General features: G+C 36.0%; 1 protein-coding gene across 1 annotated transcript in view; it reads right to left on the bottom strand.

The window, feature by feature from the left end:
* SH3RF1 (SH3 domain containing ring finger 1) overlaps window positions 1-20,045 on the bottom strand; it is an 85,013-nt gene that overhangs the window by 14,281 nt on the left and 50,687 nt on the right. Inside the window, exons 3-7 of the mRNA XM_082281413.1 lie at window positions 17,218-17,493; window positions 16,390-16,485; window positions 9,989-10,288; window positions 9,006-9,116; window positions 1,499-1,653 (exon numbers count right to left, since the gene is read on the bottom strand). Coding sequence (XP_082137539.1) covers window positions 1,499-1,653; window positions 9,006-9,116; window positions 9,989-10,288; window positions 16,390-16,485; window positions 17,218-17,493 — 938 coding nt within the window. The remainder of the gene's footprint in view (window positions 1-1,498; window positions 1,654-9,005; window positions 9,117-9,988; window positions 10,289-16,389; window positions 16,486-17,217; window positions 17,494-20,045) is intronic.

The following is a 20,045-nucleotide window of genomic DNA, read 5'->3' on the forward strand; positions in this document are numbered from 1 at the left end:
TACTGACCCAGGCCTATGGAAAATAGCATTCTAATAAATCCCATTTTCTCTAAAATATATTTTTCACAAGAGGCAGCCAATAGTCTACCAACAGGTAGACTATCCCCTTTTTTGAAAAAGGATCCACAGTTGCTTGCAATGCTGGTCTTTCCCACTCCCCTTGTAACCCCAAGGGCAAAAAAGTGGCTTTAGAAAACATTCTTTCATCAAAATTGTCTCTTGTGCACAGTAACAATAGCATTAACTGCATGCTTCTCCTTTTTGCATTACATTTTTATCCCTTGCTGTCCACCTAAGAAACTTCCCAGTGTCCACAAAAATCCTTTAAAGGCAATATAGGTACCCAAAGCCAGCAAAAAATATGCTTTAAACCAACATATGGTACACTGGCAGCAGAAGGCTTCACTGGTACATGATTTAGCAGTAATCTACAAAGCCACACACTGAAACTATAGAAAAGCAATTCATGTGCTTTAATTGATGTTCACTAACTTCCCTTTTAGTTAATTTATTCCAAATTTCATTAGTATCCTCATATAGAGCAACCCTTTGAAGATGGGATAGGAGGATGGGAGTAAACGAGATAGGAACTTGATTCAACTGCGCTAGGTGCAATAATCCATAAGAACCAGTGTTAAAATGCCTGACACGAAGAAACAGCCCAAATCCAGATGCACCTGCTATACAAGAAGGGTGCTCTTCTGGAGTGGCAGGAGACCTGGTGGGAAGATAACAAGAATAGAACAAAAGCAGTCCTTATTCAAACATCTCCCATTAGATGCTTCAGCATCTCCTGAATTTTATATTTTATCGTTCTTATTCCCCAAGCTCCACACAAAGAAGTTTTCAAGAAGAAAGATGTTGCTAGCAACACATGTTAATATACAAAATATTTTCACCCGAATGGATGATGCACATTTACTTGTATTTCAAGTGTGAAGACATAATGCTAACTAGCAGCTTTCTGCCTTCATTCCAAATTGCCACCCACTAATTAAGTGCACTGTAGAATCTTCAGTCAAATTTCAATTCTAACTGACACAAGTAGTCTGACAGTAACACGTTTACCAGTCTAAATGAAATACAGCACTTTCTGTGTTTTGGCATAAGTTATTCCATTTGAGAATAGCCTTTTCATACCACACATAATGGAAAACATTGAATAAATTCACTCCAGGGAAATGACACTTTTGAGTTATACAGTATTCAGTGCTAATGCAAGGATTCATTCATCTTCTGCATGACAAATACTTTATATTTTTGAAGTGAGTCCTTTCTCACTCAGCAACAGCTGATTATATTTATCTACAACATAAACAATGATCAGTGTGGAGGCTGTTTGGGGATATCACCTTTCTCCACGCTTTTATTCTGAGTTGCATGCTTGGCTTTTTGGCAATTCCAGCAGAACAGAGCCAGCTGCCGTGCTATATGTACAGGTGAAGTCAGTGATCTCGTTCTGTTTTTATGACTGGAGAAAAGTTTCAATTTTACTTACACACTTGGACGAGTTTGTGGTCGTAAATGTGCCACCTGGTCAGTTGATCCCGATGCAGACCTTTGTATGACACTTGTAGACTGAGGTCCAGAAGCAGCCGATGCAATGATTGCAGCAGACAAGAGAGGAGGTGGTGGAAGTGGGGGATTCATATTCTGATTTTACAAGAACAAAAAAAAATAGCAACAGATGATCAACATTGTTCGATGAGTTGAATCAGCTGAAAAAAAAAAGCATGATATTCTAAGGAAGAAGAAAAACAGTAACTGAGTCCAGTATTGCTTTACCTATTGTTACAATATAACTGGAGTTAGCTTTGTCTCTGTTTCTCTTCTTTCCAGTTTAAAATCTTGAAGTTTTGGCAGTTAATTAAGCAAATGACAAGCAATTTCTCAGCACAGTAAAAATGGAAAGCACTGTTTCTAGTTATAACATGCTTAGGATAGGGCTCGACAAAAATTCAGAAGCCTTCCAGGAAGTAGATTTTGCATCCCGCTGCTGACTGTACTTCATAACATGGTTGTTTTTGTAACCTGAAGCTGAAACATAACATACAATTCAGCTGCAGTGCACCCAAAAGCATGCCTTCTGGGGGAAATTATCTTTTGATGTATAGGTTATAAAAGCAAGCACAATATGAGACCATAGTCGTTGATCTATTGTTCCCTCTTTCTCCTATTCTTCTAGCTTAAAGAGTTAGCTTTTGAAATTCAGTATTATCAAGATTGGTAATCTTTAACAAATACCCCAGTAAAAATGCACCACAGATCGTAATGGGGGTCCTGCCTACAGACTTCTGTGCCTTTTGAGAATCAATGGAGCAATTGTTACCTTCTGCTCAGTAAAGCCTCAGACAATTCTTTAGGACCTTGTGTACTGACTCCTGGGAAAAGGCGCTCACAAAAGGAGAGCTTTTCCTTTCCCCCTTCCAAAAGTAACTATTTGTGTTACAACACACATAAAAAGTAATAAAAAACCTCCAACCTTTGAAAATGTAAAACTGAATTAATTTCAAACATAATCTTCCTAAAACCCACAGAACTAGAATATAAATTAACAAAATATCCTGAAGTAGTGCCTGGCAATTCCAATACATCAGCATACAAATGCACAGCATTACATTATCAGTTTGGAAAATATGTAATTGAAAGTCATTTTAAGTCCCCTCAAACACTTCACTTCTAAAGGGTTTTGTCTCTTTTTTTCTATTTTTCTAAACAAAAACCTGTATGGAAACAAACTGAGTTTTAGTTCTACACTGTGTGATTATTACTGCACTGCATTTGGTGAAAAGGTTAATAAAAAGACAGCTCTTTAAACCAGTTTTACACTGCAAAAGCACAGTAAATAACTGCATAATTAAAGACCTTCAAATCTAGAGAAAACTTATCAACTCTTACAATGTTTCAGTCAAAACTGTTATGCTTAGCTATGACATAAATTGCATGTTATATTGTGAAATATTCCTATTTTATTTAGAACTTTTTTTCTGATCATATATTTACAAGTTCTTAAGACCAAATAGGCCTTCTGTATCCAACACTAAACAGACATGACCTGCTGGAGAAACATCACTGAGAGCTTTGATACTAATCGTTATTTACAAAAATGGCAATTGCATTTGCTTCACATTCTAGATTCCTACCTACCCAACAATTTTTTAAAGTATCCAGGTAATTCACACTGAAATACCAACATTTCTTTTTCAGCTGTTTTACAGCTGAAGTTATTTCTCCCTCCCAGTCAGACATTCAACAAATGTCTTAGCTGAATCGAAGCTGAATGTGAGCATCTAACTTTCATGCAACCTGTCAACAGAATATAAATTAGTATTTTTTTTTTAGGCATCTATATTTCTTTATATATGGTAGAAATTTTAAATCCACATTAGGAGATGATTAGTTGGAAGTCTTTAAAATTAAAGCTATTCATGCACAATATCAAGGTTGTCACAGTTCCATACTTCCTGCATCTCTAAAGATGCTGAACATTGTGTTTTATTCAATTGAACACATAAAATACACTGAAGCTTTAGCTGAAATAAAGGCACCTTCACAGCTCTATTTTATTCTGCTTTATTCAGGTTCTGCTCCCCTCCCCGTGTCTATCAGTATGGTAATGAGACCAGCAGTGAGCCACAGCCCAATTAAACTCCCAAAGACTTGGCAAGTACCAAGAAATCTAAATAAATTACTTGATAGACTTTAGAGGACTAACACTCCACAGCTTGCACTGTTACAACTTGGGAAAATAGATCCAAATGATCTAGCCAAGTATTCAAGAAGTTTTCTGGCACGTAACCATTTTTCTAGCTGTTGAGAAACATACCTACCTCCAGGGCACATGCTAGTTCTGATGGCTCCCATAGTCAACATTCCATGAAAGAATAGACACAAACCACATGGGATTCAATAAAATATGCTCGGCAATAATTAAGAGTATTTTAGGTAGATAAGGGGGAAAATGGAATGTTTCTGCAACTACTTTTCAGGCACCAGATGTACTTTCAAACATATAAAACAGCAAGTGATAAATTATTTTTTTAAATGGGAAAATGAAAAATTACATAATTTGATACTTAATGCATGTTACAACTTCAAAAAGTATCTATACTCATGCTCTAGAAACACATGCATATTACTAAATTTAAATATAATTAGGCTACATTCCCATATTCGTTAATTGAAGATCAGTAATCAGCTCACTCGAAGAATAATAAAAGGCACAACAGTGGAAAAGAACATTCATTAACAGTCTTCACTCCCACAATGTCTAGGAAAAAATATACAGCTTGCAAAATTCCCTGAGGGCTAACAAATTAAGGCTTATGTTTAACAAAATTCCTAAACTATATGTTATCAAAAACAAGTCTCTCATACAAAACCTCATTGTTTCTTCCAGCTGCTTCCTCTTCACAACAAAAGTTGATTTGAATTTTGGTTGATTAAAATTAGGACAATTCTTATTAAAACCTCCTGACTTACACTATTGAACTTACACTGGAACTACACAAAAGAGCTAAATGTCATCAGTATATTATATAACCCTCACAGCTTGTGCCTCATTAATAATAATTCAAACTACCTTATATACTTCCACATAAAAGGCAATTTCTCTTTTTGTGCATGTACGAGAGAACAAGACCAGAAAAATCAGGGATTTTTAAATTTTTGAAACGTTCCAAATACCATCCAAATATAGACCACCTATTTCTGCTAGTTAAGCTCAAACACCAAGACACCATTTCAAAGTCAACATTTCCAATTTGCAGAAGTAGCAGTATGGAAATCTAGGTCGACTGCAGTCCAAAACACTTTTCACTTCTCAGGAGACTGTAAAGGCAGAATGAAAGGAAGATAAGTTATCTCTTGTTGCTACATTGTTTTTCTGCTGCTGCTTTTGAATGTAGCTCTAACTTTGCTGTGGTATATTCTGTTTGTTTTTCCCATATCATGGTTCAAATCACATACCTGAAGATTATTTTTCAGTAAAATCTATGGCAACTAGATCTCCTCCATTAGATAACTACCTTTAAATTACATCCAAGAATCTCCTTCCAATTGAATGAGCCTTACATGATTGCATGTGCATACTTTCACCCAACAACAATTGAACTTGACATCTGTTATTTATATTTTGCAAAGAACTTTAAATATACTAAACACCTACAAGGTTCAAAAATGCCAGTGGCCAAGATGAGCAGACCAATTAATGCCCCTATTAAGGGTAAAGCTGTGGTTGGAAGTCCCAAAGAACAGTGTAACAGATAATATCACAGCCCAAAGCCCTAGCTGTGAGAAGTCTGCCTCAGTTCATAGCTTCTTCAATTTCAAAGAATCAAACCTCAAAATACAAGCTGAGAAGTAATGCTGTTGTCTAAAGAACTGCTGCTGTAAAATAAAACTTTTAAATAAATTATCACAAGTTTTCTGAAAGAAAATTAAAATTTGCTTAAATGATACAAGCAGTAGAGACCATATACGGTCACTTGACAAGAGCACTCTCATTCCTAAAGCTTATTTGTGTCTATTTTGGCTGAAAATTTGTAAATTATCTACTTCATACAATACTGGGTATCAAACAGCATCTACAAAGCATTATTATGAACAAAATAAAATTAATACAATTGGCATTTTTGAACCATCAGAGCAATGTAAAAAACTAAAATGCAATCCTATACGTGTACATAGATAAAAGAGTCAGACTCCCTTGGGCTAGGAATTAATCCAAACTGTCTTAAGAGATACTTGTTAGACAACATGACAGCTCAAAATATCTCCTGTTGACAACAGAAATACCATCTTTCTGACAGGACATAAGAGAAGACACTAGCTTTTCCTTGCTTTGAGATTCAGGACAGATAAATGCAGCAAAGATGCATAAATTCAGAATTACTGTAAAGGAATATATTCTTCTTCACTGATGGGTAATCATGCTCATCCTCTCAGATTTCTTTTTTCTCCCTTATTCTGCGTTTAGCATTATATAAAGTAAGTGTATAAACAGCTTGCTCTCAAAGAACATTTACTTCAAGCCAAGCACTTCTGATGTATTAAACATACAATCACAATTGTTCCACAGCTTAAAATTAATGCTCAGAATGTCAGGACGGGTATTTCCGGAAGGGAGACATCTAGAGAAACAAGAACATCACTTTCTCTCTTGACCTGTCAGAAACATTTTGCACATTTCTAAAATGAAAACAAGAGTTTATGAAGCAAGAGGAAAAGTGTAAGTAAAAGATATACCCGACAGTCTGTGACTTTACAAACTGCATCTTCATCTAATATCATCTATTGTAAAAGAACACATGAATGACCTGACTCTAGCCTGAGCTGCCAGCCTGCATTTTAGTCATGCTGAAAACAAGTCAAGAAGAAACAGAACATTATGTACAGAAGGTTATTGACTTTTAAAGAGGGTGGCAGAGAATAATTCAGGTTCTCAATGGGAATTCTATGCCTAATTGGAAACAGAAGCAGGAGCATGGTTATCACAAAGAGAAAGTAGCACCCCAAGATCCAGGACAATCATATGGCAGGAGTTTCTCTCCATGCTGCATTTAGCACTGTAATTTAATTCCTGTGGGTACCCATGGTGAGATTGCCTTCGAACAAGCTTAAGCAACTAAAGCACCCGAGGTGGTTTAATGACTGCACCAGCACCAAACTAAAGCATTTCTCCATGTTGGCATCAAATAAAGAACTACTGATTCTTAATAACAAACAGAAGTGTTTGTTACTGAGGGGGGAAAAAAACCAACTTCTGATAGAACTCCTGAAATTATGCATTGAATGCATAATTTTGCATTCAATTAAGTTTGCTCAATCCTCTCCAAAACTTGAGTATCTCATAAATCAAATCAATTACTCAATGTATGCAGCATATATGTTAGCTAGACTTGCATTCTGCCTATATGTTAGCTAGACTTACATTCTGCCTAAGAGCACAAATTATACTAAAGCTGATTCTGTTTGCTCAGTTCTCACAGGTATTTTCTGAAGGATAGGATGAAAGAAGTATAAAAGACTACAAGGATTAGTATGTAAGCAGCTAATTGTTTCTAATATAAGATGTACACCTCACAGGCAAAAAAAAGACCTGCGGGTCCCTCCTGGTGGACACCAACTTGAACAAGAGCCAACAATGTGCACAGGTTGCCCAGAGAGGTCGTGAAATCCCCATCCTTGGAGACATTCAAAAGCTATTTGGACACAATCCTGAGAACTGTGTCTAGGGGGTGTTGCTTGAGCAGGGGGGGTTAGACTAGATGACCTCAAGAGGCCCTTCCAACCTCATCTGCACTGTGACGTTAAAATATGAATCTATATATAAGGAGATTATTAACTGTTTCCAGATTAGCACACATTTAACAGTAGGATTACACAGATAATCCACAGACTGAAGGAGTCAACAACTTAACCACAATACGGCAAACCATTGCTACAGCTCAATCTGCCTTACTCAGTAAGGCAGGGCAAAAGCACATGGTCCATGTAACTGTCAATAATAAGGTCATCTGTCTGAAGAGCAAAGAATGTGAAATACATTTACTTGGATGAGAGCAGATACTACATCACAAAAGATGATGAAAATCTGTGGCATCAGCATGGATATTTAGCTGAACATAAACTTTGTGCTACATTCAGGCAAATTTTCAAGATAAAAGAATCAGACTAAGAAGGTGAAAGGGCCATACTACAATATCTTCTTCACTGAAAAAGACTGTGCAGTATTGTACTCCCTTCTGGCATGTGTCACCATGTATATACCATGCCAAGAGAAAGTACTGGAGATAATTCAGAAAACAACTGCATCATAATTTAAAGGACTGAAAAATGTAGCTTAAGAGTTCCAAAGAAATATGTCAAAATTAAACCCAGCCACACATAACAACAAAATGTTGATAGAAGAGTTCTGCCTTTGATTTTGCAGACAAATGTGTAAAATTATGCAAGTGCCAAAAGTTGAAAACAAAATGAGACCTATTTAGACGCAAGGCTATTCTTCATATTTTACTTTGTTTAAAGACTGCAAGGAGAGACACCTGAAAAAGATCAAGTCTTGGGGTTTTTTGTTTGGGTTGTTTGGTTGGTTTTTTTAAAGTAAGTGAAGATCTATTATTCAACTGTGCTCCACCCCTTAAAAATTAGGGGCACAATTTTAGACTTGAAAGAAAATCTTGATTTCAAGAACTCCTATGATTTAAATAAAATCTCATTGAGTTCCCTTAAAGATCTCTGAAAACTGGTATCCACAATCTTTATTGTAGTTAAGGTATGGCTCTGATGAGTACAGTATGATATATGACATTCCACAGTTTTTCTAACATAAGCATAGGAAACTAAAGAATTCTGGTAGGTTTTGGAAAGAAATCCTGAACTTTTTGAAGAAAATGTCATTTTATTTGTTTAAAGGAAACAGCATTCCAGTGTACTTCTTCCTTTAAAAGATGGCCATTTGCTACATGTTTTCCTGTTGGTCTCCAAGAACCTAATTTAAACCTGCTAGACACGTTCTTCATCTGCCACAGGTGTACATGCAACTGAAATCACCTTATTTAATGAGGAGACAGCAGACTTTTGAAGCTTATTTCAGATAATCTTGAAAATCTTGAGTTAAGTAAGACAGAAATACCTGGCAGCTGTGGTCCCAAGTTGATATTTTTTGTAAGAACCTGCTTGCTTCCCCAAACTTTCCCCCCAGCATAATCTCTTTTTCTACTTATGCTTAAAAGCAAGACTGTCTGGAAGGAAGTGTGCGTCTCGTGTTTACTATAGAGAAATTACAGAGGAAAGCTGGAGAAATGGATACGTACGACAAGATGCAAACATTATCATAGCAATAGAGCTTTGGCCATAGTTAAATTCATACCATTGTCTATCACATAGACACAATTTCCACAAAACCATCATTTCAAATCAGTATATTAGAACTTGAGAAAAAAAAATTACAGTACAAGACCAAATTAAAATGGGAAGGCTGAGTTTTCTTAAGCAGTACTCACACCAAGAGCAGCTTGGTAGGTAACTTCGGAGGGGAAGGTGAAGGAAGGCCCTGTTGTGACTGGGCTGCTGGGGGGTGGAGTCACAATCAGCCCCGTAGTGCCAATATGAACCTGGGAGAGAGAAAAAAACAGCAGGGTCAGTTCTGCATAGTTTAGTAAGAGCTGGTTTTTACACAGCTGTAAGCTTCATGGTCAAAATCACCACTATTCTACTACTTGTAACCTTAAACCAGAACTAATTTTCAGTTAGATACTCACACGGACAGTGTTGGATCACACTGCTCACTTTCTTTTTTCCATACTGACATTTCTCAGGTCTTTGGAGATGGATTGAACCAGCTACACGAAACACACTTTTAACCAATGTCAGTTTTCTTTTTTTTCCATAAAAGGCTGTCAGATCCCAAAGGCGTGCAAATAAAGCATATTTACTAGCTCATGTAAAACACCGCCAATACCCCTTGAGCTCCATTGATATTTCTTTTCCCGAAGTGTAATTACTCTGTGAAACAGCCGATTTTTCACAAACTACTGAACAAATAAATAAAGTCAGACAAATATTTCTACTTACCACAACCAGATTAATATGCTACATTTCTGGAATTAATGTAATTTTCAAGTTGAATATTTTATTTTTATAGCATGCACTTTATTAATATTCATTATTCTATTCAATTTAGAAAAAAGAAATCAAGAAATTAAATCACCCAAGTTTCTAATTTCCACAGTTTAATAAAAATCTTTGTGGCACTGTAGAAAATAACAACTAGCCCGTGAAAAAAACCAGCCTATAAGACTAAAACTCTTTGCTATCATTATATAAGTAAGTGTTAGAAAATATTTTCCTTAAATGTCCTCATATTGGAAGGTAAGTTTTTTGAAAGTGTATAGTTAATATTAATTAGACATAATTAATAATTTTAAATAAGTAATCTGACAAGATCAGAAGCCTTTATAGTTATAGCTGATTTCAAGTGAATTACCTGAGAAGGGGCACTACAGGACAGTCCCGTCAGCTCACTTATGCGGGCTGCTGCCGTTGGGTTGCTGGAGCTGATGAGGACAGGAGGACTGATTTCCATGGAGTGGCGATTCTGAGAAGACTGTGAAGCCTTGTTGGACATGGTGAGGGAGGTAAAAGAGTGTCGTTTTTTGGTGTTTTTCTTAGTATCGGTGTGCTTTTGGGTTGAATTGTGGGCTGCCCCAGAGGTACCTTCTCCAGAGTCAACAGCAGAACCTGAGGGCTTGTCCAATTCTATCAACTGTTTGGCTGCTGTGTTAAACTACAAAAACCAGTAACATGTTAGTATTTTTTTATTCATAAAAGTCACCTGAACGTAACAAAATATCTCTTTTCCTTTTATTAATAATATAATTTAAACCACGCAACTTAAAACTGTGACAAATCAGTCAGTAGAGAGTGACAAATTATTCATTACAAACTCAACACTTACTTTTGGGCTGGTCTGGACTACCCATCACAGGTAAAATTTCAATCAACAGAGGACATAATGCCATAATACCATAATGGATTAATTCAGCAATAACCACTGCCTGTGTCATCTAGAAGTCAGACTAAAATGTAGTGGTCCCCTTTGACCTTATAACAGAAAAATCTGTGTAACAAAACTTCTTGGATATTTATTTAAACTTTCAGCCTTTTTTTGCCTTGATTATATGATATAATCCCACACCTTTGCATGTAGGCTCTTGAAGATATTCCTCCTAGTGTCCCTTGGTACTTGTGCACATCTTCCCTGCCAGCAGTGAAAACACAGGCTTCCTAAATGCAGGTTTAAGAACATAGTAGGATGGACTAAATATCCAGCTATATCAGTGCACTGCCTGGTAATAAGCACCTACACAGGCATAAGATGGCATAAGGAGAAAAGAAATATATACGGGCAATTTTGTGGAAATACCTTCTCAGCTTCTGAATTTTCTAATGTAGAGGCACCATCTCTGTGCCAATTTTTCTCTTTTTTTTAAGCTTAGCTAAAGAATTTTTGTTCACAATAAGATTTTCTATCTGCTAATTTGTAACAACAATACTACATTAAATGCAAACAAATCCTTCCTTTCTAATGAAGAAATGAGGAATCCCACACATTTTCTTACAATGAAATGTAAGCTATGTAATGGGGAGGAAGAGAGGAAACCAACAAACAATCCCTCTACATTTTCCAAAAACCCTTTATTTTCAGAAAATCTTAGAGCTAATAGAAACAATAATGTCAGAACTCTCATTTAATCATGAGCACCAGTTTTCTGAACATGTACCACTAAATATGAATACTGTTACTTGAAAAGTGTAGATGATTATGAAGAAAGGAAAAAACTTTTCTGAAGAACGTCAGGGTGAAAGAATGAAATTCGTCACTGTGGAATTATCATTTCTATTCTTCAGCATATTATTTCTTCTATTTATTTTACAATTTTCCTGCAAGTCTTGAGATACCGACTATGCTCATGAAGAATTTTAAAGTAGTATTTTACTTCATCAAAACTTTACTAGACAAACAACAAATCATTAATCATGATAGCATCAACACTGATTTAAATGCAGCTCCCACAAATGACTGGCTTATACTCTGAACACAAGAGATATCTCTAGATACAGATATATAAGGTAGTGTAAAAGAACCAAGATATTTTTTTAATATAGAAGAGGTTTTCAAGTGATATTTGCAAGATGTCATGAAGGAATTTTCATATACAGAAAAAAAGACAAAGTTCAAAACCAGGACTACTGGAACAATAAGGAATTGACATAAAAACCTTCTAGGGAAGAGGAAGAACTACATGGAACATACTGCAGTGGAGGAGGGGCATAATGGGGGATTTGAAACAGGATATGAAGTTGAGAATATAGAATTTTTTCCTAAATGTTCTTACTGTTGGTCCTTCAGAATGCAACTGAAGAGAACTGGAATCACAGGATCGTTTGGGTTGGAAGGGATCTTCAAGATCATCTCGTTCGAACCCCGCTGCCATGGGCAGGAACACCTTCCATTAGACCACATTGCTCAGAGCCCCATCCAACCTGGCCTTGAACACTTCCAGGGATGGGACAGACAAAACCTCCCTGGGCGTCCTGTTCCAGTGCCTCACCACCCTCACAGTAAAAAATTTCTTCCTAATATCTAATCATAACCTATCTTCTTTCAGTTTGAGTCCATTCCCCCCCGTCCTGTCACTACATAGTTTTGTAAAAAGTCCCTCTCCATCTTTCTTGTAAGAAAGAGGGGTAGGAGAAGACAATGTCACAGCAGTAACCAATCCTATGAAAAAGGTGGATGCTAGATTTTTCTTCCTGCTAGTACTCAAGACGGATCATATGGATCAAAATAATGTTGCATTATTTGTGTATAACAGAAGATAGGAATAGACCGCTATCTCCAACAAAAAGCCCATTATTTAGATGATTACTGAATTTTAAATTTAGAGCAAACATACTTTAAACAGACCAGTGAAAACATTATTTCATTACAAAACACTGATATGAGGCTGAAGGATATGAAACAAGTAGAAAATAAGACCAAAAAAAGCATAGCCTGCTGTTCAGCTTGTCAGGGTCTTATTTGTCATCACGGAAGAACACGCAGGCTTTTCAAAGTCTAATAATTTTATCTATTTTGCACTTTTTTTTTTAACTCAGATTGAAATTCTTCACGTCCTTCCGGAGAATCTGGGTATTCCATACTGTCTGATACAATGGCTGCAACTGTTTCTATTTTTATGTAATCTACTTCCTTATTTGCAAAGAACTACCTAATCAGAGAAGTTAAGAGATCACCCAGGGATGAAAAACAAAACCAAAAGCCACTTTGCTAACACCACCCCAAGGTACCTGCGACACCTAATTATATTTGTTCACCTCCAGAAGCTATCAATGCCAGCAGAATCTGATTACTCTATACAGTGAACAACCTATTAGGGAATAGTTGAGACTTGCCCATGGGATCGATTCAAGACTGATTCAAATACAAGCAGCATTCTGTGCTTTCTTATGCAGAGAAGCAGGCAAAAGACAGTTGCATCAATCTGAAGATGGAAGTGAACTGATTACAGGCCTCCTCTTTGAAGTAACCCGAGGACAGCAACAGCTGCAGAATATTTGGCAGAGTGCAGTTTACGTCTCTTCTTTGAGAAGAGAAATTAAGAACTTGCAGCATTCTCCAATGAAATGGCTAGCAGACATTCAAGGTCACCAAGGGAATGCATCCAAGTCATGCTAAGAAGTGTTTCAATCTAGCATTCCTCTCTGCAACAAGTACCTATGTGTCTAGGCCCACATTTCCTGCATCAGTTGTTTTCCTTAACAGACATACTTTCATTGAAGCTTCTTTACTTCAACCTTTATATTCACTTTTTTTTTTCCCATTCAACAAAATCTTTGCTGTAACAGGAAGCCTGATCCAATTCCCTTTCCCACCAAACCCAGGGAAGAGAAGAACTTTCCAAAGAGGGCAGGACGGAGGCAGCTGGCTGAGCCACATCTCGGTGCTGCAGCAGGGCTGAGGTCAGCACACAGCTTCCCTCTGCCTGCAGCTGTCTGCAGGAATTACCACTACTGCAAGGTCTCTTAGAGCTGTGCTTTGCTATACTTATTTTTTACAAATTAATTCAGGTGTTCTTCACTCACACAAAGGTAAACAAAAGCTGACATTATTTTCTACTGACAATTTGACTGAAAAGTGATTCCTTTTCCCTGATTTTTATTCTATTCTGGGCATTTATATTTGTTTATGAAGTGTTTAATTAGATCAAAACATCCAATTTGAGGTCTAAGAAATGTATATTGTACCCAGAACTGCAATCTATGCAGAAAAATTCTAATAATATCTATTTAGTTACGAATAATCTTTCTTTTTGGAACAGAGATAAATATGTGTTATGAACTTAATCATATATTTTCTAAACTCACTGCATTTTATCTCATCACTACAAAAGAACCTGGCTGATCCAGTTTTAATGCAAGTACCTTGAAATTCCAACAGTCAAAAGTCTAGCAATTTAGATTTATTAATCAGGTCTTAACTCTAGTAAAACTAGAGGGTTAGTTTGGGTTTAGCACTTCTACTAAAAGTAGAATTTAATTTTCTTCAATGTTTGAATTATTTATTTTTCTTTTGCAGATAGAAGTAATTTTTTCACAATGTTATGTGTCTACAGATAAAGAATGTTGTGAATCAGTTAACAAACTATAGTTTTAATAGAATCACTATTAAAATTTCTCTCAAAATGTGTTCAGTCTTACTGTTATTATTACCACAAATTTAATAAGTGAAAGTTATAGAAGAAAAGACCAGAGTAGCAAACATTGAATCATAAAAGGGCAAAATCTGCCCTCAAATATGATCAGAGATTTTCCTGGACTTCAACATTATCTAAAATTTTATCCTCATTGTACAACAAATATGACAATTATTACAGCTATACTACAGAATAAACATCACAGACTACGCCCATTTTATAGTTAATAACTTCAGAAAATCTCTAGTAAATGGAGCTACTAATTCACATTTTTAAACAAAAATATGTGGACTAACATACACAAGGTAAAAGGTATGTCTGTCATTACGACAAAAATAGGCAATGATTACAGGATTGGGAAATGCAATGAAAACGACCATACAGAAATCTTCCAAAAATATTAATTACTTCTCATCTTCATTGTCTTTCATAAAACAGGTAAGAATGGTTTGCTATACTTGTTTCTATCAATTGTCTGTATATTTTCCAGACCAATAGTTCTATACTCTCAGAAACCAGGCATTTCAAAATTTAAACCCATAGTTTACTGCACATCTCACTGCTCTTCACCACAGCATGCATTCCAGTTTAGTATATACTGAAAAAACCCACCTATCTGATTTGAACTAACTATTTGGGTAAAATTTATCATTCTAGACTTTCCACTCACTTTAGTGGGGATTTGAGAATGTGTACTTACTTAAGTGTTGGTGCCTGTTCTAAAAGGGTTAATTGAAAATACATTTTCTTAGTTGATGGAATCAGTCTGAAAACATTAAGACAAATACATTTTGTGACTTTCATTTTTGCATAATATTTTTCAAGGCCATATCTCCTTTTTGCAACTTTTGTAGAGATAGGAATGTAGTTGTTAGCTAAACAGTTAGCTCAAGTGGCAGTGCTAGGAAAGGGCTTTTTCTAACAAGGCTAAGTTAAGTAATTTAGTTTGAAAAAACATTACAAAAAGCTTTAGTGGCTGAATTGAAGGGGCAGTTAATTGCAAGAAGCTAGGAAAGAATACCCAAGGGCAAGAAATTGTTAAATTGGCTTTTAAAACTTCTTAAAGTGAAGCCAAAATTGCACTAAGCAAGTTGAAACTTTTTTGGTCTTGTTTTTACAGTCATGTGACATTTTCTATCCTCAGGTATACAGATCCTTACATCAAGCTATAAAAATAAATATATATATTTTCCCTTTTAAAAATAATAAATTCTATGTTGGTTGAAACCAGTAGAGTTTTCTGAAGTTCCCATATCATTTTCAGAAATTGAATTAATAAAATCTGACTTGATTCTTAGTATGGTTACACATTTCTTCTGTGACCTGAAGTACATATTTCTCATTCCAGAAATAATGTGAAAATACTTTTTTCTTTCATCATTCTGCCTCATTTATGTAAATAAAATACTGTCACTGCAGGGAAGTGTATCTTACCAATATCCACAGCATACCTATCAGAAAAGGACAAACACTATTCCAAACCTCCGTATCTTTCTGTAATGCAAATTTGAATAATCATTGTGGCTGTACACACTGTTCCTAATCACTGGTGTCTTTCTATGAAAAAGATACAGCTTTCAACTCTTAAAACTGAAAAGGTTGGGGAAATTTTCTCAACTGCTACCTCTTACTGTAAATTGTAACACATATGAGAAGTGCAGGAAGATACAGAAGCTTTTATATATGATTGTTGATGACAAAGGTAATCCTTTGCCTGTTTCACAACAACCTATATTCTTTGACTTCCTAGTTGTGCTAATTTGGTTTTGAGAGGCGGATATTAGGGACAGTGCAAAGCTAACTATTTCTCTGACTTGCTGACTGCTTTCATTATGTGGCTAAGTGTGGTTTGGATTGACCGCATAACTCCAGTATTACCAAGAAAACATAGTGACTGCCTCCAATTACGCTCATTTCAATTCCATTCAACAAAAATAGGTGTCAAATAGCTAAGTGAAAATCACTGGTTCAACTGCTGAGGCCATTAACTTTCCCAAAGAGTATTCTAGGTCTATGATTACTTATATCTCAGGTTATTTTAGAATCATCACCAGTACTGATTATTTTTCCTTTCAGAAAATTAAATACACAGTGGGCACAGCCTTACTGAAGATCCAGCTTTACTCACCTCAACATATGAAATTGGAAATATTCCTATCTTGTCAGCCAGCATTCCTTCTGCCCAGTTTTCATCCACACGGCGAATTACAGTCAGAACATCATCCTGTGTGAACATGCAGTGATTATGTCTCCCAGCTCTAATTTAACTTCTCATTTAATTTTCCTCCATAACACAGGGGTAATCAGAGAAGGCAGGACATGGACAAGAACTGCAGAGAAGGCACTCTGTAAGAGGAACATGCCACTTTTGGGGTCGAAGTCAGTTCAAGCTGTTCCTTTTCCTATTTTGTCAGAGTTCAACTAACTGCCCACACCTCAGCGATCTGATTTCATCCTTAGTGCCAGTCTTCCTGTCATGTTCAGTCCATGTTACTCATCAGCCCCACTTTAATTGCTTGGCAATAATCAACAGAACCACAACCATTTTCCTTCACAACTGACTCATTACCTAACTTCCCCTAGATGTTTTTCTACTCAACTACTTAAGAACATTGCTAGCGATGACTTCTTTCACATCTGCAATTTGAGTGTTTCTTTAGAAGATGGAATATTTTTAATTCACAACTTAGGTTATTTCTCATAAATTAAGGACATTACTACTGCAATTATGAAAAACTGCGTTCTCAGAAATAAAACCTCAAAGAAATTATATGTAATTTAGAAAGAGAAGGCAAAACTAATCAATATAGAAGAAATACTTGCAGAATTACTTGTCCTTTTCATATGTGTGCAGCTCCAATAAGACATGCAGATAAGACTACAAAACAGTTGTATTATTTCTTATCCAAGCGAATGAAATTATTAGAAGAAAATAGTAATTCTATTCTCTTTTTACCTTTGCAAATGGTAAACAGTCTTTATCTGCTTCCTTGTCTTTTACTTCAAAATCATAAAGTGCTTTGCACTGAGGCGGAGGTTGAGGTAAAGGTTTAATAATCTGAACAAAATTGGTAGGAAAAAAGCCATGGATGCCATTGACTTCTCCATGATACCAATTTTCATCCACCTGTCGACGTAAAATGATGATGTCTCCTTTACTGAATTTAAGATCTCCAGGTTCTTTGCCCTCGTAGTTATACAATGCTTTGGCACACGGTAACTGAGGTACACCCTAAAGAGGAAGAAAAAAATAATAAATCATTAGAATTAGATGAGCATTACTAAACAGAATTTATATTCTATTTTCGGAGAGTATGAACAAAACTGCAAAGTATGAAACTGCGACGTAAAATTATACACGTATTTTATTGCAATGATTCTCTTGGTTTTACCCACATGTAGGAAGAGCTTCAATTCTGTGCAGTCTTAAGATCCCTCTAAGTTTCATTATGATTTTTAATACTGCTACAATGTTGCTAGACACAGGAGAAGCAGAGAAACATAATACTTTAACCCTCATGTATTAATTCACTAAGATTAAACATTAAAAAAAACGAAGCAAGCAAACTGGAAAGCAACCTGACCACTTGAGAGATCTGGCAGAACAATTCCACAAGAAAATGCAACGCTGGAATAATAAATTTGCTATAAGACCTTTAAGGCATTTCTACTGCCTTTCTCATTATCTTCTTCACCTTATTTACTTCATGAGCACAGAGTAATAAGGATGAGGACATAATGGAGGTGTTTTCCAGCCCGAAAAACAAATCTCAATTTATTAAAAATGAGATTTCATGCTGGAGCAACTCTTTTAATTCAATTACTTATTTAAAACCACTGCTAATAAGAATTACTGGAAAACACCTGTTGAAGGTGTACATCCTTGGGTTTCCTGCACTTGATTCCTCCGTAATATCTGAAAACTATAGATCATTGAATGTGTATCAGAAGGACTGCAATTTAACACTGTCACCCTCCCTTATATACACTGCAGGTATTATTTTTTAATTGCTCAGCCTGTACCTCCAAATTTTGCAAGAGAGAGTCATAAAACTCTACAACTCTAGAGCTAGGGCTACTACGTCAAAACTCTCTTTTCTCCAAATTTAAAAACCTGGAGGGGTGCTTACCCCCTTAATGATGCAAACAGCAGTAACCTGCATTACTAATAGAGTCTTTCCAAAGCAAAGGCAGCCGTTATAGTCACACAGAGCACAGTATTTCACATCTTTGATGTCAGCCCATATGGAACAGGCAAATTTTAATGAAATTCAATGTTGCCGATATTATTTGCCACATCTACCCCACAGTATGTCTCTCCTCTCAAGTCCTCCACCAGCTCAGACTGTAAATTGGAGTTGCACTTGTAATACCTCAAGAGGTCACACACAATGTAAGGAAATTCTCAGAAGTAATTATCACTTTGAGTCTGTCCATTGGGCCAAAGACAGAGTTTTGATAATGTATTTCACATTTAACAAAATTTTATCTTTCAATATAATCCAATTTGTTCGGACAGCTTTAATTTTTGTCCATGCATATTAATAATGGCTCATATGGATAAATAATACCTCAAAGATTAACTTGGCTAGTAATTTTTTTTCTATACCAAACAGTCAAAGGAAAACCATATGTATATACATAGGTACAGAGGAGTATGATTTACATACGAATACAGGAATATCAAAGTGCATTCTATTGCATCCAGGATGAATATGGAAAATATTCTATTAGCAGGATCCAAGAAATTGTTCACAATTTGTGATCTCCAGACTAAAGCAAATAATATTTTTCTTCATGGTCACGCTTAATTGCATCAGTGCACAATGATGACACACTCTGTACAAACCTGGATATGGAAAAAGACACCAACTAGAGAATTTTGTGGGCCTCAACTGAGTGAGGGAAAAATTAATGGTCAGAATAGAAGAATTAAAAAAAAAAAGTATGTATGTATGTATATACTTTTTAGTTTTATGTGCTCTGCAGAGTAAACAGAGAATGAAGGAAGCAATCAGTGTAGATGGGGTAAGAACAAGTGCAAATAAAGAACTGTGGGGGAGAGGAAGCAAAAAGAAATACACCTCTAAACAAGAGAGGAAACACTGCTTGCTTATCCCTTTCCATCACAATAACAAACAAACAAACAAAAGGATGAGAAGCCAAGAATTACTCGACAGAAAGCAGGCCCCAAGCAATTAAGGCTACTACAGGACACAGGAATTTCTCTTGCACTGGAGGTAATAGTTTGACTTCTCCCAGGAATCACCCCATTGTCCTGGGAGAAAGCTTTCTATGTCCCCATACTGAGGAATAAGTTTTAGATCAGCTTTGTGTATAAAATACAGTTAGAAAAAAAAATTCTCTAAAAACAAACAAAATCAAAACAAGCCGGGAGTACCAGTGCAGATCATGTCAAAGCAATCAAACTTACTAGTCATCATTTAATTGTTAGAACTCCATATTGCATTTATGCAGTTTATCACAAAGGCTCCCACAAAAAAATCTGCATACGAAAGTACAAACATCTGTTTATGTTTTATAGGAAGTTCCTTTCCCAGTGTATAGGTTGAGTTTCTGCAAAGCTTGTTTCCCACGTTAAATAGAAATGGTTCCAGTCCATAATTCCAAATAAAACAAAGTTCAACAAGACACAGTTCCCAGTTGGACTGCCAGGGATTAAAGAGAAGTAGTTAAATGACTGAGATGAGAAGTGGATGACTTTTCCTTCTCTCCCAGGTGGAGGATGAAGTGAGAAAGTATGGGTGCAATGGGGAGGGCTGT

Source organism: Coloeus monedula (assembly GCF_965178545.1).
Source record: "Coloeus monedula genome assembly, chromosome: 5".
In the NCBI taxonomy this organism is placed as follows: Eukaryota; Metazoa; Chordata; class Aves; order Passeriformes; family Corvidae; genus Coloeus; species Coloeus monedula.